The sequence below is a fragment of the Lepidochelys kempii genome, chromosome 2 (genome assembly GCF_965140265.1).
Source record: "Lepidochelys kempii isolate rLepKem1 chromosome 2, rLepKem1.hap2, whole genome shotgun sequence".
Lineage (NCBI taxonomy): Eukaryota > Metazoa > Chordata > Testudines > Cheloniidae > Lepidochelys > Lepidochelys kempii.
The window spans coordinates 195285535-195310060 of NC_133257.1; the positions used below are offsets into that span (position 1 = coordinate 195285535).

At 42.8% G+C, this 24526-nt stretch overlaps 1 protein-coding gene across 1 annotated transcript in view; it reads right to left on the reverse strand.

The window, feature by feature from the left end:
- STT3B (STT3 oligosaccharyltransferase complex catalytic subunit B) overlaps window positions 1-22653 on the reverse strand; it is a 74116-nt gene extending 51463 nt beyond the window's left edge. Inside the window, exon 1 of the mRNA XM_073333369.1 lies at window positions 22127-22653. Coding sequence (XP_073189470.1) covers window positions 22127-22410 — 284 coding nt within the window. The 5' untranslated portion in view covers window positions 22411-22653. The remainder of the gene's footprint in view (window positions 1-22126) is intronic.
- Between the last annotated feature and the right edge of the window lie 1873 nt (window positions 22654-24526).

A 24526-nucleotide genomic window follows, 5' to 3' on the forward strand; every position in this document is an offset into this window, starting at 1 on the left:
TTACTACCTGCTTTGGTAGCATAATCTTAAATCTTTAATGAGCACTGTCAACTGCCAATGAAAACTAGTGAAGAAATTCCTTTTTATTTATAACATTAGTATGGAAGAATTTAATTTTCCACTTCTCCCTAGTATACTTTTGACAGATATAAAATAAACTAACTCCAGCTTTCCAAAATGGACTGTGATTCCTGCCATAAAATAAAAACTTACAAAAACACACATTTCAAGATTTCATAGTTGAAATGAACAGCAATAATATTACATTAATTTTGTACCTTGACAAGATGTACAGTAAGTGTTGGGAGTGGCCGTCCAGAAAATGATGCGGGACATTATAAATACAGTAAGTAGATCAGAAAACCAGAATATGAATACCTCAGTTCTTCTAAACTGCAATATTTAGTATTCCTATACTGTAACAATGACTATTCACAGAATTTAAGACCTTCGGGGAGATACATACACTAATGGGAGTTGTGGGAAAATCAGGCCACTTGAAAGGCTACATATGGATTTAATAGGTTAACTACAGGCATCTCACTTTGTTTTTACCTAAGGCATTACTTCTTTCCAAGAACCTCACAAATGAAAACCATCCAAGGTTTGTGCATTCAAATGGTGAATCAGTTCTAGAGGCTGACATCCGAGAACGATAAGCTGAAAAAATATGTATGCAGCTCCAAGTAGCAGCCCTACATATTTCAAGTGGAAGAGATGACTTTTAAAATGGTTGAAAAGGCTGCCTGAATTCTAACAACATGTGCTTTGATATGAGATGGTGGGGTCAATTTATTCAGTTCATAACAAAATTCTAATGCAGTCTGATACCCCTTTTGAAAGTCTGTTGAAAAAACCCATCCTCTGGATTTATTACAAAAGATACAGTCTTTGTGATCTGTGGAACAGTTCTGTCCTACTGAGGTAATACACAGATAGCTCTTAACATGTCCATAGTGTGGAGTTCAGTCTCTGCCGGGGACTAGTGAGGTCTTGGAAAGAACTAAATGAATCAGTTGATTTAAATGGAAGTCTAAGCCCACTTTAGGCAGACGTGTAGGAGGGGAATGAAGAGTAACACTGTCCTTCTGGGAGGTGGTATAGGTGGTCCTACCATGAATGCTTGACTTTCACTCACTCTGAACAGAAGTAATAGCCACCAACGATGCAGTCTTAATAGAAAATGGTACACAGAACAGAAGCACATCCAAACTGTGAGATGTAGACACTGGATCCAGGTGTCAAATCGGACCTTTATCCTGTGACATTATGTCCAGAACGACAAGCAGCTTGAATTGTGGTTGAAAGAGATAGGGGTATCATCTTTAAGTACCAAAACTGCAGCATCTACACTAGGGCTATTAACATAACTTGAAGCCCTGTCATGTCATAAGTTCCTAAGGACTCTAGGGATTAAAAGGCTTGGAGGGAAAATGCATAGAGTAGATTCTTGTTCAACTGAATCAGAAATGAATCCAAGATGGAGCCTGGATTCATTCATCCTGTGCAGCAAAACGTGAGATTTGTTGCTTAGACCAGTCATGAATATGTCTATAGTTGGAGAGCCCCATTTCTGAAAAATTCTGTGAAAGACAAACTGTGGAGGATGATCCATGAAGAGATTATTATTGTCTGTTGATCTGATCTGCTAAACTGCTTTGGACCTCATGTAAGTGCAGAGCTCTTCAGTCATGTTTTAACACAATCAAGTTTGGAGCAAAGACAAAAGAGAAAAGAAGAGAAAAAAACAGTCTTGCTGATTTTAACTTCTGCTATTCAGAATCTAGTGACAGCAGTGAAATTGGCTGTAAGGTCAGTACTCTGCTGCCACTTGAGAAAGCTATGAGCATCGGCAGAGACAGGCACTGATACTATTCATGGGGGAAGAGGACTCAAAATGAAATCTGGAAGAACAGTGGAAACACACACAACCAACCCACCCTTCCAGACAGCCAGTCAAAGAAAGTGGTAAACCGGTCAGAGACCATCATCACATTGGCAGCTACAAACTTTGGAGGAGTAGTGAAAAGAAAAAGAATACTCCTTTTCCACTACAGCAGCAAGGGGAGCATAGGATTGGGCTGCAAGTTTAACCAGATAGCTACTAGACAGAGGATGAAACAGCAGGGTGGATAAAAAAAATCAAGATTTTTTCAAAATAAAAATTTTTTTTTTAATTTAAATCAGATTGTTCTGATAAAATGCTTTTGGAAGAAGAAACCTATCTAAAGATAGTTTTAATTAAGATATATTATAGCTCAAAGACATTTCATCATGGAATAAGGATTATAAATTCTAATTCTATAGTATGAGACAATGAGTTCATGTAATGTTTAAGAAAAGTTTTGTAAATGAGTTCCAATAGTTCATGGATTAGGGACCCAATCTTACGGAGTTCCAGGGGCTTCTGTACAGATTTAGGTTAATCTTTCTATCTACCTAATGGGACTCAGTGCTCAGTCTAGCACATACCATCACAGATGCTTAGTTTTGCAGTTCTCAAACTGTGGATTTGCGTCTCCAGAGATAACATGCTTGTTAACAGCAAAAATGTTTTTAATAAATATAGAGATAAGAAATAACAGACCTCAACCCTACTGTCCCTCCACAAATTTGTGTAGACAGAGTCAATCCCTTACCTCTCTCTAAAAGTACAAAGTTTCAAAAAGTTCGATGAATAGAAGATTGTTGGGGGCGGAATAGACCTGGACAAGGAGAAGAAGTCTGGAGATAAATGTGAGAAGGGAGGGACAGGCAGTAGAAACAAAAGTGAAACTGTTTGAGCAGCATATTCCAGTAATCTTGAGGTCTTTCTGAGTGTAGCCTTCATTGATTTGAGATCACACCATACCATTCTCTCACTAGAAGGGAAAACCTATAATGGCAGCAGGCCACAAGAGAGATCCAGTTTGGGAATATTTTAATGAAGTTCCTCTACCTGTGGGTAAGATAGGCATGCACACAAAATGCAAACAGTGCAACAAAGAAATGCAAGGCCTGGTTGCCCAAATGAAACAACATAAAGAGAAGCGTTCCTTCTCAGGAGAAAGCTGCATTGAAGATGATGAAAGGAACATGTCTGAACATGCAAGATCTTCAGAATGGTAAACTTTTTTATTTCATACTTCTTTCTTAAGGACTGCCTGTCTTCTTTCTGGACTATTCTTGAATTCTCAAGTTTGAGCAAAATATAAAGTTGTTACTCTATGGTACTATCATTTTAGATGCAGCTGTGATAAAAAATAAATAGCTGAAATAGGCAGATCTTCCTTTTACAATTTTACCTCTAAAGTAGTACTTAGTGTCAGTGAATGCAATGAGTAATACTAAATGAGCAGTATAGTAATAATAATTAAATAACTTCATTGATTTATTTTGTTTAGAAGAATCCATCCTCAACATACAGGATTCTGAAGACTATCCACCTTCAATATCACCATCATTTTCTATAGTTTCAGCGTTATCTGCCAATGATAGTGTTTCAGTCACATCACGTATGTCACATAGCCACAGTATATCCATCACCTGTAGCAAAAAGAAGAAAAAAAACCTCCATCATCCAGAAACAACCATAGATAAGTTTGTGATAAGAACCAGCAGATTACAAAAAGAGGTGATTGATTAAAAAAATTGCCCTGTTTGTTTATGCAACAAACTCTCCTTTCCGTATGATTGAGAACCCACACTTCATTAACATGGTTCAGTCATTAAGACCAGGATACAGTCCACCCAACACAGCGGATGTCGCAGGCAAATTGCTGGATAAAGTGTATGAAAGAGAAATTGAGCAGTGTGCAAAAGGTCTAGAGGGTGAAATTGTTAACCTGAGTCTTGATGGGTGGAGCAGTGTCCACCATTATCCTGTTGTATGTCCTTGTGTGACAACAGAAGAAGGGAATGTCTTCCTTACAGAAACAATTGATACATCAGGAAATGCACATACAGCAGAATACTTACAAGAAGTAGCGGTAAACACTATAACAAACTGTGGAAAAAAATTCAAATGTCTAGTACACAGCTTGGTCACAGACAATGCTGAAAATGTATCCAAGATGAGAAGAGAGTCCCAAGCTAATAACATACGGTTGCAGTGCTCATTTGATGCACCTCCTAGCCAAAGACTTCAGTGTTCCAGAAATAAAGGCTAATGTTGCTGAAATTGCAAAATACTTCCATAACAACCACTTTGCAGCAGCTGCTCTGAAAAAAGTGGGAGGAACCAAGCTAACTCTCTCACAAGATGTGTAATGGAACTCAGAAGTGGACTGTTTTGAGCATTATAACAAGAACTGGCCAAATCTGATGACAGTTTGTGAACAAAATCGTGAAAAAATAGATGGCACTGTCACAGCCAAAGTTCTCAATGCTGGGCTTAAGAGAAATGTTGAACACGCGCTGAGTATCCTGAAGTCCATTTCTATAGCCTTGAACAAAATGCAGGGAAATAGCTGTTTTATTGCTGATGCTGTGGAAATTTGGAAGGAACCGAGTGAGATCTTAAAAAGAAATATGTAATGACAGAGTTAAATTACAAGCATTAAAAAGCGAATGGGACAAGCACTATCTCCAGCTCATTTTCTTGAAAATATTCTCAATACTCGGTACTAGGGTCAAACCTTAACTGCTGAAGAAGAGGAGTTGGCTAGGACATGGACATCCAGCAATCATCCCTCCACAATGCCAACTATAATAAACTTCAGAGCTAAGCGTGAAGCATTCAAGAAATCTGTTTGCTGATGATGTTTTAAAGAAAGCCACACCAGTGAACTGGTGGAAGTCATATAAGCACTTAAATTCAGAGACTGTTGAAGTGATAATCTCATTTTTAACAGCAGTAGCTTCTTCCGCTGGTGTAGAAAGAATATTTTTTTCCTTTGGCCTAATTTGTTCCAATTTGAGAAATCGTTTGGGACCTGAAAAACCAGGCAAGCTTGTTTTTCTTTTCCAGATTATGAACAAACAGGAAAAAGAAGGTGAAGACGACTGAGTTAGCTGCAGAAGCCAATATTTTAAGTTTCTCACATTGACCTGACTGTTACAATCGATTTAATTTTGGGGTTTTTAAAAAAATATTTCATTTAACTATTTTAGTTAAAAATAAATTTAACAAAAACAAACCTGATTTTAAAAACTTGAATGTTTATCTCAATTCAAAAATTTATATGCTTGTTTTGTTAAAATATTATATGTTTGCTGTTGAAGAAAATACCCAGAATATATAATGTTATTGTTTTAGTTAAATAAAACAATTAAAATGTCTGTCTGGTGATGTTCTCCTCCTAATACAGCATGGCAATAAAATCCTCCAAATATTAATGATTAACCTGTTGACTTGGAGATAGTTCACTTCCCAATGACTTCATAAATATCTGCTTCCATTACCTTTGGTAAATTAAATAACCACACAATCATTAATTTTCTGATATAGCTGTAAAACTAATCTGAAAAGCTTTCACTTTAAAAACGTATAGTGTGTACCTTCTAAAAATGAAATGTACATCGATCTCTGAGTTGTGAAGAATATGTATTAAGGTTATAACCACCAACAAAAATGCACTTTTACGTAGAAATCCATGATTAAATCAAGTCTTCCTGACTAGTGATTTAAATCAAATCCACCCCAGGATGAAACATGAAGTCTTTGAAAAGGGCCTGCGGACAGCACCCCTCCCCGCTCTCTATAGCTGAAAGCAATGGAAATGTTAACTTCACATTTGCATACTATCCCAACAGCGACAGCCTCATTTTAGTATAAGTTACTAAATACTAGAGTTAAATTCCTAACAATTCCTATAGGTTGTATGTGCGAGTGGGTAAATTAGGGAAAAAAATCTCTCAGAGAGACAGACACACAGAGACAAACAAGGGGAAAAGAAAAAAAATAGGAGAGAGAGAGAACACAATGCAAGGAAAGGAGAAGTGAGGAGACAGAAGGATGAGGAGGAAGAAGAGAAGAAAAACAAGACACACCACAGGAAAACACATACCATGTTCAGTTATACAAAAGAAAAAGTAGAGTGACATAAGTAGTGTGTTTGTTTCTTTTAATGAATTAAAAATACAAGTTAAACGTACAATTTTACAACTAAACATTCTTCAACAGTACATGACATAATGGAGCAAATAACCAATTTGTAAGCACCTAAAAGAAAATAAGGTGATAAGTAACAGTCAACATGGATTTGCCAAGAACAAATTCTGTCAAACCAATCTAATATCCTTCTTTGACAGCATAACAAGCCTTGTGGATAAGGGGGAAGCAGTAGACGTGCTATATCTTGATTTTAGTAAGGTTTTTGATACTGTCTCAAGACCTTCCCATAAACAAGCAAGGTAAATATAGCCCAGATGAACCTACTACAAGGTGGACGCACAACTGATTGGAAAAGCATTCTCAAAGAGCAGTTATCAATGGTTCAGCCAAGCTGGAAGGGTATACTGAGTAGGGTCTGCAGGGATCTGTGATGGGTCTGGGTCTATTCAATCTCTTCATAAAAGATTTGGATAATGGCACAGAGGGTTCTCTTACAAAGTTTGCTGATGATACCAAACTGGGAGGGGTTGCAAGCGCTTTGCAGGATTAGAAATTTAAAATGATCTTGACAAACTCAAGAAATGGTCTGAAATCAATAGGATGAAATTCAGTAAGGGCAAATGCAAAGTACTACACTTAGGAAGCAATAATCAATTGCACAAATACAAAATGGGAAATGACTGCTTCGCAAGGAGTACTGCAGAAAAGGATCTGGGGGTTATAGCAGATCACAAACTAAATATGGGTCAACAGTGGAATACCGTTGCAAAAAAAAAGTGATCATTTGGTGGTGTATTAGCAGGAATGCTGTAAGGAAGAAACGAGAAGTAATTCTTCCACTCTATACAGCACTGATAAAGGCCTCGACAAGAGTACTATGTCTGGACACCATACTTCAGGAAACATGTAGACAAATCGGAGAAAGCCCAGGGCAGAGCAGCAAAAATGATTTAAGGTCTAGAAAACATGACCTATAAGGAAAGATTTGGAAAAAATGGGTTTGTGTAGTCTGGAGAGGAGAAGACTGAGGGGGGACACGATAACAGTCTTCAAGTACGTAAAAGGTTGTTATAAAGAGGAGAGTGATAAACTATTCTCCTTAACCAATGAGGACAGGACAGGTCAAGTAATGGGCTTAAATTGCGGAAAGAAACCTTTAGATTAGACACTAGGAAAAACGTCCTGACTGTCAGGGTAGTTAAGCACTGGAACAAATTATGTAGGGAGGTTGTGCAATCTCCATCATTGGTGCTTTTTAAGAACAGGTTAGACAAATACCTGTCAGGGATGGTCTTGATACTTAGTCAATTTCAGTGCAGTGGACTGGACTAGATGACATACCAAGGTCCCTTCTAGTCCTACATTTCTAGGATTTTCTCCTTGAAACTGCAGAGGGGTCTGACCTTGGGGAAGCGGAGCTACACAGTTTTTTTTACACTTGCCAGTAAGCTTCAATTTGTGGGTGAACATGTAAACTTTTTAAGCCTACGCAAAGGTGTTAGGGGTACTTATAGCCACATAGTTCTTGCTCTTGACATATTCAGTCTCCAATTTCAGACTCTTGAGGGGGATTGGAAGGGTAATCTGAACCATGATTAGCAAGTCTCCTGTATATTCCATTTTACTACAGTATTTATCTCAGAAATAAACTAGTACCCTTGAGTAGTTTAAGGTTAACCCTAATAACTTTAGCTCCCACAAGTGGTAAATTGGACAGGTTTGTTGGAACCCTTCCATAATGCTGTCCTTGGCCAGCCAAATACAAACTCCAACTTCTGCGTGAACATGCAGATGTACACATGTTTAAGCCGGAATGACTAAATGAAACTGTCGTAACTTTCATCCCTCCCTCTGCCCTAATGTTTGTTTCTCTTATTTGTAGTATCACATCTAAAATTTGATTTTAAGCTCTTCAAGGCAGGGACCATGCCTTTCCACTAGCATTGTAAAGTACATAGCACACCTTTGGTCACTATAAAAGTAAACAAATAAAAAAATAAATAAAACTATAGTGTAGATAGAACCTAACAATGACCACATAACTGGATTTTACAGTGATGTTGTTAGGTCCTATCTACCCAACTTTTAATCAGACTGTAATAGGGCTACAGGACTACTATGTTGTAACTATGTACCCTGATACAATTTTAGATGTAATATAGATGGGCTATAAATTTAAGGTTACTAGTTTTAAACATATTTTAATTTAAATATCAAAAAGCGCAGCAAAACATTAAAGTGAAGAAGCAGAGCAGCTGTACAAGCAATCATAGTAATTGGATTTTTGCAGTGACATGAATTTTGATTGGTTTATAAGATGAGAATTTATAAATTCAGCTACCTGATTAACATTTCCATTAATATGCTGGAAAATATCAATACTCATTTTCTCCTGGCTAGCTTTCCAATTTTAGGTTTGATTTTATTCAACCCTGAAAACTGCTCTTTCATGACATGGGGTGACACTGTAAGATGACTGATTAACACCACTTACTGTAATCACCTGTTATACCAAGGCGCTCTAGAATACTGCAGCATTTCTGTACCAAATTAATTACTGCTGTATTTATAAGCAGACATCTTTGGCTTTGACAACAAGTACTAAGACTTGTACTTCCTTGACAAAAGCACTGTTTAAAATGAATACTTAAAAAGATATTTTGCTTACTCTCTTAGTAAAACATACATAAAAAACACAACAGGACAGTAGTGCAACAACTTTGTTTAGAGATTAACAACACTAGAGGTAGACAGAATTGATAGTTCTAGAACATATTTGACCTTTCCATTGCATCTGATTACATACAAGTACTGAAAAATTTACAATACTTTTTCTAGCCAGGGAACAAAACATAGCATAAACATATAAGTTACTAAATACTAGAGTTGAGGTGAGGGTGACGGAAAGGGAGGCATATTAGCAATAACCAAATAAGAAGCCTAGTTCCCGTCATTAATAGCATGAAATGGATAAGATTCCAGACAATGCCATTACCGTTCAGAGATGTGAATAGCAGCAGTAAAACCAATCAGAACCTTGTTACTTCCACTCTGCCCCTAAAACCTTTAGCACAGCAGGGGCACTGGGGCTTTATGCCCGCAGACTCAAGAAAATTACCTATTGTTTACACAGCCCGTAATTACAATCCTTGCAAGTGTAAGAGCTAGATTTTTTTAAAAGCAAATTTTGATTTTGCAGAATGGATTGCGTAAGGTGTTTCTTCGGGGAAAGCATGATATTAAGCCCTTGTCATAAAAATGCTCAGTTCCAAATTACTACAAATGTGACTGGTATCTACTTATATACAAATTGTTGAACGAAACGTTAATGATGAAATTTAATTACGACCATCCAGACATTATACATTCTACTAAATGCAAATGTGGCTACAATGTACATATGTAATATTCTATCTGAGTTAAAAGCTGTTAAATGTGTGCTTGTATACAAATCTTTAACGTGGTACAGATGTGTTACCGCTGAAACCTTACACTCTGATTTGAATTTTGTATATTTAAAATAGCAACCCTGTTACTACATCAGCAATTTGCATTCTGAATTTTCCTTTTTACAAATGATTATGAACATGGCTTGAAAAATTTACAATACATTTTCTAGCCAGGGCACTAAACATAACATTGAAGTACAGTAGCTACAAAATACAGGGGGAAGAAAAGGGCAGCATACCAATCTCCTGGATCTAGCAAAGGGACAATAGTTGCAAGGGCATTCAGAACTAACTTCTTGATGTTCTGAAGGTCCAGAATTGTTTTGGATATTAGGAAGCATTGGGAGTAAAACCTGGTGCCCCAATACTGAGAGGGCACTTCTATGGCTCCCAAAGAACATAGAATCTGCACTTATTTCAGAACTGATTCGTGAGATGGGTCCCTGGGAACAGGGGGAAGACAGGAATTGGAGGATATATCCCAATTCCACCATCTTTAGCACCCACTTGCGGGAGGTAACGGACTGCCACATACTTAGGAAATGCGACAACCTGCTGTCAAAGGAGGGGCAGAGAGATAGAAAGTCTAAGATCTGCTACAGTCCAAATGCCATACTCAACAGGAATCAGATAGGCTGTTTAGAGGTGCGTGAATGAGGAGGTAGCAGAGGTCTCCTCCTTTGCTGCTTATGCTTCCACTGGTATTGATCCAGCTGTCTAGGAAAAACAGATACCTGTCCTGTCACTCAAGCATTTCAGGCAAGAGTTTGCACCACTCAAAGTAAAGTTTGAAGCCTAGGGACCTAGACGTGGGTTTCCCCAGCACCAGGTGCACCAAGTACCACTAACAAAAACACACTGACTGCACATTCACAGAGGAAAAAATGACAGCACACTGTGACCACCAATGGTAAGATGGAACTGAAGGGGAGGGAACATCTCCACCCTTTATACCCTTGATTTGGAGTAACAGGGAGCAGGTGTGGTTACCCCCGGGTCCTGCTAGGGGAAACTTTCTGAGACCAATGCACAAGATGCACACACCCGTAGTGTAATGGACATCTGCAATCACTTGAAGAACTACGGAAGCACACAGAGAATAGAGTGTTTTACTTTTCCTCAGTTCACCCAAGAGCAACTTTCACAATGGGAGCTGCAGCTGTGGTGACAGCAGCAGTACAACTAGGGCCAGAAGCAATGGCAGAGTAAAGCCAAGAGGTGGCCTCTGTATATACCCAGTTTTCAGGGAGCTAGGCTGGTGGGTGTGTAACTGCCACCCAGACAGCGTCTCATTCCAAAACAACCAAGAGGCTCAGGTCTCCTCCTGCCAGAAACACCAGTGGGTTCTGTAACATTATTAATGAAGTTAACATTCTATTTTCCTTGGTTTAGCTGAGCCCTGTTCAGATTCCTTTCCTCCCTGCCCCATATTACATCTGGGCACCTTGCTCTCCCCCAACTCTGTTAATGTTTGCTGAAGTTTATGATATAAAAGATTTTATATGACTATCAGTGACTAACTTTTATTTCTATTTATGCTTCATTTTCATGAAAACTTGAGACACCTAAATGTTCATTTTACTGACTTTTATAGCATGCTCAGAAGTGCAGCAGAGCAACTGAGATCGAAGGAGTAGAAAATAAAAAATATTTGATCAAAAGTAAAGAGAAAAAGAAGGTAACTCATATTCAGCTAGGCATCACATTTCCCATACAATCTCCAGCTATCTGGATCTTCAGCCTTAACAGGTTTAAGAATGTGATTGCCCAGTTACTTAGCCACACTTTTTGTTGGAATCTTGTTCTCCAGAGTATGCAGTCCAGGCTTTCACCTTTTTCCTAGATGAAGTTCACAAACAATATTATTATTTATCTATAAAGCTTATGATTTAGGTCTTGTATACTTTACACTCTCTTTCTCATGTTTTACTTCTGCAGCTGAGATCACCTGGGAAACAATCTTAAATTCTCTAGATGTGAATGGTTGGTATAAGAGGGCAGCACATTCTCAGAAGTCCTTAACTCTGGAATGATCCATACTGCTAGGCATTTTTTTCTTTACTGGGTTGAGTGATCTGATTTGAAATTGATTAGAGGGTGGGTGAGATGGTGTTGCACTGGGGACTAAGTCTCATGTTACCACTGAGTCAACTTGTACTTTGTATTGTACATGTGCCTGATCATTAGATAGGAACATTTAAAAAAAATAAAGATCACTACATATCTGCCTGTTGAGCGTCAAGACAGCTTACACCCTAAATTTCCTAAAAACAAAAAGCACAAAATGGATAGGATTATCCAATTACAATCATACAAACATCTTCCAACATGCATACAAACCACTTTCAGAACTAATTTCTGGTCATAAGAAGAGGATATACATATATATATCTACATTTTTACAAATTTCAAAATATATTTATGTTTTTATAAGCCATTAAAATTCAAACTAACTTTTACCATTTAATCCACTGAAAACCTGACTTTACATTATGAATTTAAAAAATGAACAGTAAAGCACAAATGAGAGGACATGTAACCTATAACTTCACTCTTTACATATGGGACTATAACTTTCAAAAACTGAAACCTAATAAAAATAAACCTCTGAAATCAATGCATTTTTGTCTTTTTTTTTTTTTTTTTTAAGTGTAAGGAGAAAAGATGCAAAGAATAAAAGATTAAAGGGAAAACTTCTGCCACATTTCTAAATATTTCCTATCTTGATTCTGATTTTCTTTTTAATTAGTAATGCTATTGGAAATCTGATAAAGGATTTTTTTTTTGTAAGCCTTTGGATTTTCATCTAAAAAATTATTATTTTAAGGAAAAGTATCAGGTCTTTCTTGAACTATAAATATTATGTCACTGCAGTCTTTCCAAGAGAGGAGTTCTGACAGTTATTAGAGGCAAAACTAATCTTTGAATCAGTGACTAACGTATAAGGTCATTCTGATTCCGGGCCTGAAGGCCACCAATCTGCTAGAAATTTCTTATTGTCAGCTGTTACTCAGAAGAGTCCTCACAGACCTACAATTTTTTTAAAGATGGTGACATGACACCTATTTAAAATATTTTTAATATAACCTGGTTAATAAACACACTAGGAATACTTAAGTACCACTACCAAAATGACTAAGTGCACCACTTTCAACTAAAATAAATGTTGCAGTTGTAGAAAAGGATGGAAGGCATAGTCAAAGTGATAGTAACATTTGACATGGGAAATTTTTTCACTTGTAAAAAAAGTTTGTTGAATGCCCTCCTCAACTCCAACACTGCTGGAATAATCAGCACACTAACATTATGCCACCAGTGACCAAGAAGTAAGAAGGCAAAGAACAGAACATATAAAACCTGACTCCACTTCCCATAGGGTTTCTGCTTTTGAATTACCTTTAAGAAGAAAGAGGGTAGAAAGGGAGAGCTGTGGAATGGAAGAAGGAACTCGGACCAGCTCTTTACCAGTTAGTAAATTTATCTTGTTAATCATCCCCCCTCTTCTTCCATCCTGAAAGACATATCAGCATAGCTAGCAGAGACGGTAACCTTGTTTACCTGGTACTAAGTCATGTTAGCTGCCCTGCAATGAAGGAGGCCAATATTTAAATTTGCAGGACGAGTACGAGTAAGGGAAATGCAGAGATTTGATAAAAATAATCCCTCTTTCAAAATAACTAACATTTTCTATTATTCTCAATGGGAGTGAGGCCACAGGCTGAAAAAAGAGGCTGTCTCTTACTCCTGGGGGAATTCTGTGCCAAAAGACTAAAAATTCTGCATACAATATTTTAAAATTCTGTATATTTTATTTGTCAAAAGGAACACAATATAATCACACTGATTTCAATTATTTTGATAATTTATTTCAAAATACCTGTCAGCAAGTATGTCTGTAAAAATATAGACAAATAGAAAGATTCAGGAATTTTTTTTTTTAACAAATAGATTCCTTACTAGGCATATTAATACAGAACTATGAGTAATAATTCATTAAACTACAATACAGAAATGTATTTCCTGCATCCCTCAGAAGCTGGAGAAAGGCTTGGAGGAGTCAGAGGTAATGGAGGAGTTGAGGGAGAGGGAAGGACCCCGAGAGTGAACCTGAAGGGTTGTTGGCTGTGGGTGAAAAGTATGGAACGGTTTCTTGGGGGCAGGGGGGGGAGAAATTGTTAGGGAGTTGGGAAGCCTCCCGCACAAAGACCCTGAACCTCTTCCATTCAGTCAGGCACATATGCCCCTGTCCCTGTAGCCCCCCCATACCGTTCATCCACATGTGGCCCTGAAGCCCCCCCACACACACACACTCAGCGCTTGGCTCAATGCTGTCACCCCACTAGCTCCGGAGCCTGTACTCCAGTCTGTCCCACTCATTAGCCCTTTAAACCTCAGTCTGTGGCACACACATACCCCCAGCAGCCCCACTTGGCCCACTCTGCCTCCTAACCTGGCTCCACAAGAGGCTGCTGTGATGAAAGCAGCCAGCGGCTAGCTTTTAATGCTGGTCAGCCAGCTATTCTGGTGCCACAGTGGCCTCTGGTGGGAGAAAGGCAGAACTGCAGCACTTCTTCTGCAGAATGTATTTTCTATGGAGCAGAATTCCCTCAGGAGTGTTCTATGCACACATTTAATGTTTCCTGAAGTCCTTCTCACAGACTGGATCTCCCTAGGCTGAGTCCGTATTCCCAGTCTGTGTTTTTTCTCAGCTGTCTGCCTGGGGTGGGGGTATTCTCTATAAAAGTACTCCTGGGGGAATTCTGCATCACTGCATGTGCACAGAATTAATGTCCTCCACAGATTTCTTTGCTTCCCTACAGAAAAATGACTTCTGATAGAGAAGCAAAGGGAAGCCATAACAGTGGTCATGTGCCCCTACCTGGCAGCGCAGCCAGGTTGGTTCAGGCGCCTGGAACAGCCAGTTGAAATGTAAATGACCACAGGGGAAGGGGGCGAGTTGTTCAGTCATGAATGTGAGAGAGAGAGAGAGAGAGAGAGAGAGAGAGAGAGAGAGAGACACCGTCCCTCTTGCTCATTACTGTGGCACACTCAGCATGGAGGGGCAGCGCTTTGCGTGTTTCTGAGGAGGTAGGAGTGGGGCAGGCTCTATCCCCTCAGACAGAGCAGAATGTATACTCCTGGGGGAATTCTGCACCACTGCGCAATGCAGAATTTTGCAGAAATTAACGTGCATGTGGAATTTCCTCCCCCACAGCAACAGGCTGCAGTGCTGCTAGCTGCCACTAGACCCGACAGAGTCCAGCTCGCACACAGAAGACACTGCTGGGGGGAGGGAGAGGGAGCTAGAGGGTTCCTGGCAACTATAGCTCCCAGAGTGCCCTGAAGGAAGGAGAGAGCTGTGCACAGGAAACTCCATGCAAGCCTGGTACCGAGCATCAGACTGTTTTCTCCCTCTGGATCCTGGGGGGTGTGGTGGGGGAGCGGGTCTTGGGGTGGGGGGGGCTATAGCTGGGCTCCAGAGAGGAAGGGGTGCAGGTATATGGACAAGGGGGTTCACAGCTGGGATCCAGGGAGGGAAGGGGTTTGTGTGTATTGGCTGGGGTGCCCATGGCTGGGCTCGGGGGGGAGGGATGTCTGGCCCCCCCCAGCCGGCCAGGGGATGGGGGGGGGAAGGAGACAGAGAAACAGGAATTGGGTTGTCACAGGGGTTTCTTTAACTCTCTGCTCCTGCGGGAATTTGTGTGTGTGTCTGTATTGTTACAGACATACTTGCTGACAGGTATTTTGAAATAAATTACCAAAATAATTGAAACTGGTGTGATTATGTAGTGTTTTTTGGTCAAAATTTGCAGAATTTTAAAATGTTGTGTGCAGAATTTTTCCCTACATTGTGTTCTCTACCTCCATCCCTGTATTTTATCTCTCCTTACTTCTTCCCACTCTCATTCCATGCACTTTCTCCACAGCGCACGCACACCCACCATATTTCTCTTTTCTGACTTCTCCAACAATCTCTTCCTGCACCCCATGCCAATACCTACAACCATCCATGGGACCCCACAAAGGAGTCTAGTGAAGTTTCCAAGCACTAATAACTAGCACACTGAACCCACCAGTTGCCAACAGATAAAGTTTGGAGCCAAGAGGCATTGTCCACAGACAATGCAGAGGTGAAAAGCCAACACAACTTCTGGGAATGGGGAGGGTGTTTGGAATCTTATTTGGATGGTGTCGTTGAACCCTGCTCAAGGGTTCCATTAGATGTCTCAAACTGAAGCCCCCACACATTCCTTGTGTTTCTCCTTCCTATACCAGTGTCTCATGGACACAATGGTGAAAAAGATCTCTACTACTCCCTCAACCTCCTGGCTCTTGCAAGGCAGGTGGCTCCAGTACTCTTTTAGGGATTGTCCTCCTCCCATGAAGAGTTCCCACATTTACTTCTACTGCTGAGTTTTTGTAAACAGTAGCAGAGAGAAACTGACCCTTGGGGATGTCCACACTACAAGCACTCCAGCTACCTCCCTGTAAAGCAGATACTTGCTACAGCAACAGAAGGGTATTTTTCATCACTGTAATAAATCCACTGTTCAAGAGGTGATAGCTATATCAATGGTAAAATTCTTCTCTCAACCCACTGGTGTCTACACTGGTGCCTGGGTCTGCTTCACTACATCTCTCATGGGGTGTGCATTTTTCACACCTGAGTGACATAGCTAGGTCAATCTAAGTTTTAGGTGTAGACCAGGCCTTAATCTGTTTCACATCTGCTTGATAGGTTCCGTATTGAAGATAACAATCTTTTAAAAAGAAAAGATGTGTAGCCCTGCAAGCAACAATCCAGAAAGTAGCATCCACCCATAGTAAAAGATTAAGTAAATGGAGCAAAACTGAGCAAGGCATCTCACTGGGAGCATAACACCAGTGCGCCAGAATCTGCACTACTTACTTATTGGTCTCTGGGTGGAGTTTAAGGTGTTAGTTATTACCATAAAGCAAGAAATAGCTTGGGACTAGCTACCTGAAAGATCGCCTCTTATTCTGTGCCTTACTGAGACAGCTCAAGTTAACAGGGGCGCCTAAGCTGAATCTCCTTCGTTTTAAAAAAGAGGAGGCAGCTGGCAGAGCATTTTCTGTGAGGGCTCCAAGACTATGGAATTTACTCCCCTTGGTCTGAAATAGTTCAGCTTTGGTGACCATCCTGGCATACTCCAAAAGTGTCTGTTCGACAGTTTTTTCAAGAGGGTTGAGTGTATGCTTCCCACAAAAAAGAAGAAGTAGGTGTGTGACTGGCTGAGTTCCTGCTGAAATGATTACTTTAATACTGGTAGGGTCTCAACGTATTTGTGGTATTGCTAATAATTTGTTAGGGCACCTGGAGATTTGGATAGGTGTCTTATTTTAAATCGAAATAAATAAAAATATTGAATTATTAAAAGAAAACCACACATGTATAGAGAATCATAAAGCCACTCGCTATAAAATAGCATTAGTTTTAAAATATTTCTTGCTGGAAATTTTTTTAACAAAAGTTCAAAGTTATTCTACATTTTTAAGTTCAACTTTCATGATAAAGAGATTGCACTACACTACTTGTATTAGGTGAACTGAAAAATATGATTTCTTTTGTTTTTTACAGTGCAAATATTTGTAATGAAAAAATAAATATAAAATGAGCACTGTATACTTTGTATTCTGTGTTGTAGTTGAAATCAATATATTTGAAAATGTAGAAAATATCCAGTAATGGTATTCCATTATTAAAAGCACGATTAATCGTGATTAATTTTTTTAATTGCTTGACAGCCCTTTTGTAACCAAGCTTGATACCACCCCTTACATTCCTTGGGAATTTTGAAAGTCCCCTTCCTGTTTGCTTGGCAATATATGCAATGGTCTCAGTGCATCCTTCCAGCTCACCATGCCTGCTGCATGCACTGGGCGATCCCTCACTTGGAGCAATGCCGAGCTGCTAGACCTCATCAGCATTTGGAGAGAGGAGGCTGTCCAGTCCCAGCTGAGCTCCAGCCGTAGGAATTATGATATCTACGGACAGATTGCACGACACATGACCGGGACACACTGCAGTACAGGGTCAAAGTGAAGGAGCTGCACAACACCTACCACAAGGCGCAGAAGGCAAACCGCCGCTCCGGTGCTGCGCCCACGAGCTGCTGGTTCTACAAAGGGCTGGATGCAATACTCAGTGGCGCTCCCAGACACCACCAACACACTCTTATCAACCTCCTGCCTCCAGTCTGTACTTGTTGCATTCCTCCTACTCTGTCACAGTCCAGCGCTGCGGACTCGCAGTACTCACTGCACTCAACACCCATCCCTCTGCAGTTTAGCCCCACAGAAGTACAGTACCCGTTGCATTGTACTCCAGAGGACAAGACTGCATATGATACCTGCACATACACAAATTTTTAACCATCCCGGGACTCCTCCTGGGACCCTCCCTTCCCCCCATCTACCACAGTGCTAATGTGTTTTTTTATTTGTCCCTCTCTCCTCTGGTTGTAATTTTTTAATAAAGGAATTGTTTTGGTTTGAAAGCAATTTTTATTCCATTAATTGAAATCAAACAGAGCCCTGCAAAACAACACGCAATTTTCCTAAACCTTCACAGTGCATCGTCTGCACCAATCACGATCACCTCCTAGCATTACAAGCACCACACTCCTAACCATAGCAAAAAGTATTAGTGGCTTTCAGATTCAAATTGCTGCCTCAAGGCATCCCTGATCCTTATGACCCCACGTTGCCCCCCTCTAATAGCCTGGTCTCTGGCTGTTCAAATTCAGCCTCCAGGTGCTGAGCCTCAGCAGTCCAGACCTGAGTGAAGCTTTCATTTTTCCCTTCACAAATATTATGGAGCGTACAACACGCAGCTATAAGTATAGGAATATTGTCATCGGCCAGGTCCAGCCTCCCATATAGGCAGCGCCAGTGGGGCTTTAAACAGCCCAAAGCACACTCAACAGTCATACTGCACTTGCTCAGCCTGTTGTTGAACTGCTCCTTGCTGCTGTCAAGGCGCCTCGTGTATGGCTTCATAAGCCACAGCGTTAAGGGGTAGGCAGGGTCTACCAGGATCACAATGTGCATTTCGACTTCCCCTATGGTGATCTTCTTGTCCAGGAAGAAAGTCCTTGCTTGCAGCTTCCCGAACAAGTCAGTGTTCCGAAAGATGCATGCGTCATGCACCTTTCCGAACCAGCCTGCATTAATGTCCGTGAAACACCCATGGTAATTCACAAGTGCCTGGAGAACCAGAGAGAAATACCCCTTCCAATTAACGTACTTAGGTGGTCTGGTGCCATAATTAGTATATGCACGCCATCTATTGCCCCTCTGCAGTTAGGGAAGCCCATTTATGCAAGCCATCCACGTCACGCACGTTGCCCAGAGTCACGGTCTTTTGGAGCAGGATGCGATTAATGGCCCTGCACACTTCCGTCAACTCGCATCCAACGGTTGACTTTCCCACTCCGAACTGGTTAGCGACTGATCAGTAGCAGTCTGGAGTAGCCAGCTTCCACAGTGCAATCGCCACGTGCTTCTCCAACGACAGGCAGTTCTCATTCTTGTGTCCTTGCGCCGCAGGGCTGGGGTGAGCTCATTACAGTCCTATGAATGTGGCTTTCCTCATCTAAAAGTTCTGCACCCACTGCTCATCATCCCAGACGTGTATCACAATGTGATCTCACCACTCAGTGCTTGTTTCCCAAGCTCAAAAGTGGCATTCTACTAAGGACAGCAGCTCCGTGAATGCCGCAAGCAATCTTCTGTTGTAGCTACTATGTGCGGCGAGATCAACGTCGCACTCCTCTTGCCTTTGTAGTTTAAGGACTACTTCCACTGCCACTCGTTACGTGTTAGTGAAAGCGAGCAGCATATTGGTCAACAGTGCAGGATCCATTCCTGCGGACCGAAGAGGCAGAGTGCGCAGTACACAAACCATTGAAAGATGGCGCCAAATGCAGACGGAAGCACAGAGATTGCTGGGGTGCGAAGCAATGCATCACGGGCATTGGGTCAGGACCCACGATCCTCCGTGACCCCCTCCACCTTCCCACAACTCTTAGTGGCAGAATAGGAAGAGATGCTCTGTGAACCACTCCGAATACCGATGCAAGTGCTGCAAGTGTAAACACACTGCTGCGCAGGCAGCTGACAGCGTGAACACACAACAGCAGTTTCTCCTTCAGCGCTCTCCAAGTGGCGATGTAACTGCCAGCGATGTAACTCTGCCAATGTAGATATACCCTTGGAAGGAGGCAGCTACTGAGATTTTTACCTGGGCATGGTTCCTAGACTCTGCTTATGGATTCTTTCTAACCAGACTTTGACTAGTAGTCTTGTAAATTTAAAATTCTACTCCTAACTGCTCAAATGGAGGAGCAGCTCTTTCTCCTCCTCCTGTCTCCTTGCACTGAGACAGCTGCAATGTACCCGGGTCTCCTCTACTCTATCTTTCTTCCAGATCTTGCGTAGTTGAGGTTCTCTTCCCCACTAAATAGCTGTAGTGCCTACTGCTACACTTCTGGCATATAGCATCATAACATTGACATGATTCTTGATATTTTCACTGCTGCCCCAAGACTTCCAGTATAACCACTGGGTTTTGTTAACTTTATTCTACAGATGATTGGCAAAGCTACATGCCGAAACAGATAGACTGAAGCTATCTGTTTGTAGTCAGGAAGATGACTGCATCTAACATACTGTTTACAAGCAGAATGTTACCTTTGCTGCTATAAGAGCTAGAAATTTAATTTTTGTTTTATCCTTTTTTTTAAGTTGATACTACATCACCTAACTCACCACAGCACAATTCCCATTCATCTGAGAATGAACCTTGATAAATAAGAATAACGGGAAGAAATTAGGTGAAAATTTAGGCCCTATACCAGGAAAAACTTCCTGAGAGCAAAATCTATTGCAGTTGGAAACTATTCCAAAGTGTAATAAGTCCTTTTACCTAAATTTAGAACAGAAAAGCAAAAAAAAATTATATAGGAGACAATTCCTGAAATAGCAGAAGATGCACCAAATTTAATAAATCCCTTCTTCTCTAATTTATATTAATTTAGATTTGCATTTCAATTTCACTTATTTATATTTACACAATAAAACACTCTTATAACAGGCCAATGCTTGAACTTCAGAGTATCCTTTACTTTTGCTTTTTCAGTACTGAATTTGCATTAAAATGATTTAACACAATGCTTAAGAACAAAGCCTTCTTGATGTTCTTTACTTCTGTGGACACTACCTCTGCCCTTAAATACCATAATTTGCAAACTAAATAAGAAATAAAAGTTGCACCCAAACTGAATATTCAAGTGTGCAAATTGAAATGTATAATATATATTTTATAAAATCAACAATAAAATGTATACTCAGTATTTCAAAACATAGAGCATGTCCTTCCCTCAAAATGATCAATCATAAGAGACCTCACACCTAAAATTTTGGCTTGTTTAAAAAAAAAATATGAAAATCAAATGAACAATGCAAAAATATCTTACTTAAAGTTCTAAATACGGGGCAACTTACTAGAATGGTCTCAACTAACACAAGATACAATATTTCAATTCCCCACACTCCTGCTGCCTTCCTCTTAACCACAAACCTTGCTGCAAGGACTAGAACAGAAACTAGTGCAGCATTTCTTGATCTTATACATAACATGGTTCCATTCCCTCCAACACACAAGAATCCACTTTATTTTCTAAAGATTCCCAAATATCTTTACATACAAATGAAAGCAAACACTAAGAAACCTCAGGTTAAAAAAACCTGGGCACTTTGAAATATCTGGTAGTAAATCAGTGTCACCCATTTTATTGTAATGCCACCAGTCACTTTTATGAAGATTTACTTCCTGAGGTGCAATTCTTATTTTCCTCCCTCCCTGGCCAAAAAGGAATCCAATGAAAGAATACTATGAAGTGCTACTGCACATCTGGAGACAACAATGTGACAGAAAGACTTCATATGAAACTCTAGTTCCTTTTTGGTTCATTTAAAAAAAGCACCGATCATACGGATTTCAATATCTCCAATGTAACTCAACAGCCCACCTGCCTGCTGTTGCCACAACTTTTCCCTTGCCAGAAAAAACTGTATTTTGTACCAACCCTCCTAGCTGCAGCATGCAAAATTCAACACACAGGAAGGAAAAAGGCAAAGCAATAAGGCAGCTTCATTTTAACTCCTCTCTTCCAATTACACCGATTCCCCCATGCTCCGCAAAGCCCACACACATTGGCTGCGTATTGCCGCTTCTGTGCCTTACCTTCGGCTCCCGCTGCCTCCCAGCCCGCCGCCTGCCTGCGCCCCCTTGCTCGGCCCACGGCCCCCTTCACCTCGCGTGTCCCAGCACCTGGTGCCCCTTCGCTCCCAGCCCAGCCGCACCGCGTCCTCTCGCGGCTCCCGCCCCCCGGCAGTGGGGACAGGCGCAGCTCAACTTGGCGAAGTGGGCGAGCGGCGCCGCGGGCCGGTGCCCGGCCGGGTTGGGCCGTTCACTGGGGGCAGCGCCCCGCCACCGGAGCTCAGGACACCGGGGGGGGGGAGGGGGCAGCGCGTTCATCGCCCATCCCAGGGGCAGCGCAGCGATCAGCCCCGACCCCCGCCGGTCCCGCCACCCCACCCCAGGGCGGCGGCGACTCACCAGGGGTCGAACTCGTGGATGATGCTCTCGAAGCGGATGACGGCGAAGAGCCGGGAGCTGAAGCCGGCCAGCCAGGCCAGGAAGAGGATGGTGAAGGAGAGCAGCGACTGCCAGCCCGCCGGCTGCGACAGGCCCCCCGACAGGCCGCCTCCACCCGCCGGGGGCCCGCCGGCAGCCGCCGCGGCGGAGCCGCTGCCCGTCCCGGGCCGGCTATTCCCCAGCGCCAAGGAGCCGGCGGAGTTGGCGGGTTTGTGCCTGTGGTCGGGGGCCGAGTGCTCCGCCATGTTGTACCCCGGGCTCCTCGCAGTCTCTCCGCCTAGCGCACGGCTGGGCGGGGGGGGGGGGGGGACGAGGGAGGTCCGCCCGCTCCCTGAGCGCTACGGCGGGGGCTGTGGCTGCCTCACTGGCTTCCCCCGGCCGCCGCCTCGCCGAGCCGGGATCTGCCTCCAGACGCAGCCGTCAACATCCCAGTGCGGCGCGAGGCAGAGAGAGCCACCGGGGCGGCGCGCGCGCGCGAGAGCTGGGGGGGGGCGGGGGAGGGCAAGGAGGAGCGGAAAGGAGGGGCCACAGGCTTAGAGAGGGGGCGGGCGGAGGGGGAAGGAGGAGCCGGCAGGAGGGAGGCAGGAGGGAGGCTGTGCACGAAGCGGGTGGGGGGCGGCCGCGGCGGAGCGCGAGGCAGAGAGGTGGTGGTGGGGGCGGCGGGTCGGCCGCGCGCGAGCCAAGGGGAAACCGTCGGGGGAGATGACGTGGGAGACAGTGGGGTGAGGCTGGGCCATGAGACGACCAGAAGGCCTAAAGCCGCGGGCGAATCAGAAGAGGTGTGAGGATAAATGAATGGGACTCTCTTTCCCCCGCCCGCCTGAAAGAGGGCGGAGCTAGCAGAGGGGCGGGGGCATAGAGAGGAGGTGAAGGGGGAGGAGGAAGAGGAACCAATCTCCACCTTACCCTCTCAGTCAGGCCCTCCTTGTCAACCTGTCACAGAGCGACAGGTACTTCCAGGGGGCAGGGACAGGCCCATTGTCTCAGCCAACCAGTACAGGCGTGGCAGGGGAAGAGGCGGCTTTACCAACAGCGACCAATGAGAAAGCGACAGTGCGAAGTGGAAGACTGTGATTGGCGGCTGTTTCCACCAATTTTATTAAAGCGGCGGGGGAGGGGGGGGCGTAGTTTAACGGTCTCGTAAGATAAATGCGGTAGTTGGGGATTAGGAATGGCCGGGGTTGATAACATCGTGCTAGGGCTACCTGAGCGAGCGGGGGGGCTCGTGCAGCGCCCGTAGGGTGGGGACGCGGCGGGAAGTCCCCGCTCCATCCCGCAGCAAGGCGGAGCGCGGCATGCTGGGAGTTGTAGTCTCGGCTTGGCTTCGCTTGGGGCCAGTTGCCTTGGCTCGCTGGGCTCGGTGGCTGGTACGCCCGGCCTGGCCCAGGCAGCCAGGGCCTGCTCTGACCAGCTGTCGGGAGCAAGGCTGCGAATGCGGAGGACGTGTGCGGGTGAAGCTGATGCAGCCTGGTGCCTTCCCTGGTGGGCACGAGTGTGGGGGGAGCAGCCAGGAGTTGTTTCCCCATCTGCTTGGGGTCAGGGCCTGGCCCCAAGAGTGAACTGTTCCCCCTCCTCGGCCGCCGCCTATTATACTGACACGACGGTCGGTAGCCCTGCCTGCCCCTCTCTGGCTGCAGATGGGGGGGTGAGGCAAAAGCTCCTGTTCAGGCCATGTCTATCTCCAGTTGTCTGGGGTGCTGAAATAATTTTTATAGTAGGAATGCTGAAAGCCATTGAATCAAACTGCAAATCCTGTATATAATAGAAACCCCTTTAAGCTAGGGAGTGTGGAAGCATACCCAGCATCAGTAGTTCCAGCACAAATGGCAGCTGAGATATGCCTGATCTTCTCTGGCAGGAGAATTGGAGAGGGAAGCAACTCAATGCCTGGTTTTGCCCCAGTCTCACCTGCCTCTTGTTCTGTTGTGTATAGGCTCTTAGACTGTGCTCTTCAACCTAGTGTCTTGGTGCCTTCCAGAGGTGTAATTAAGCAACCTGATCACACATCTGTCACATGTTTATCCTCTCCTGGGGAGAGTGTGAGGCGAAGAAGAGCAAGTTCATTGTGTCTCCAGTTGGGTTGGGGGGAATCTGCCTCCCAAACACTGTGAAGTGTTGCTAGCTGTCATGACTTGCTAGTCTTGCAATATTTAGTGTCTTTCTTAAAGTCCCATTTCTTGAAGACCTAGAATTGCATAAGTTCAGCTTTCATTTTTAAAATAGTTTGTAGTGGAAACAAGTTTGGAGGCAAATTTTAAAAGAAAACTTCTATTTTTAAATGGTTCACTAACTTTGGTGGCCTGACTCATTGGGTTCCTGACTTTTTGAGCATGTGAGATTGTCTGCACTGCTGCAAACTAT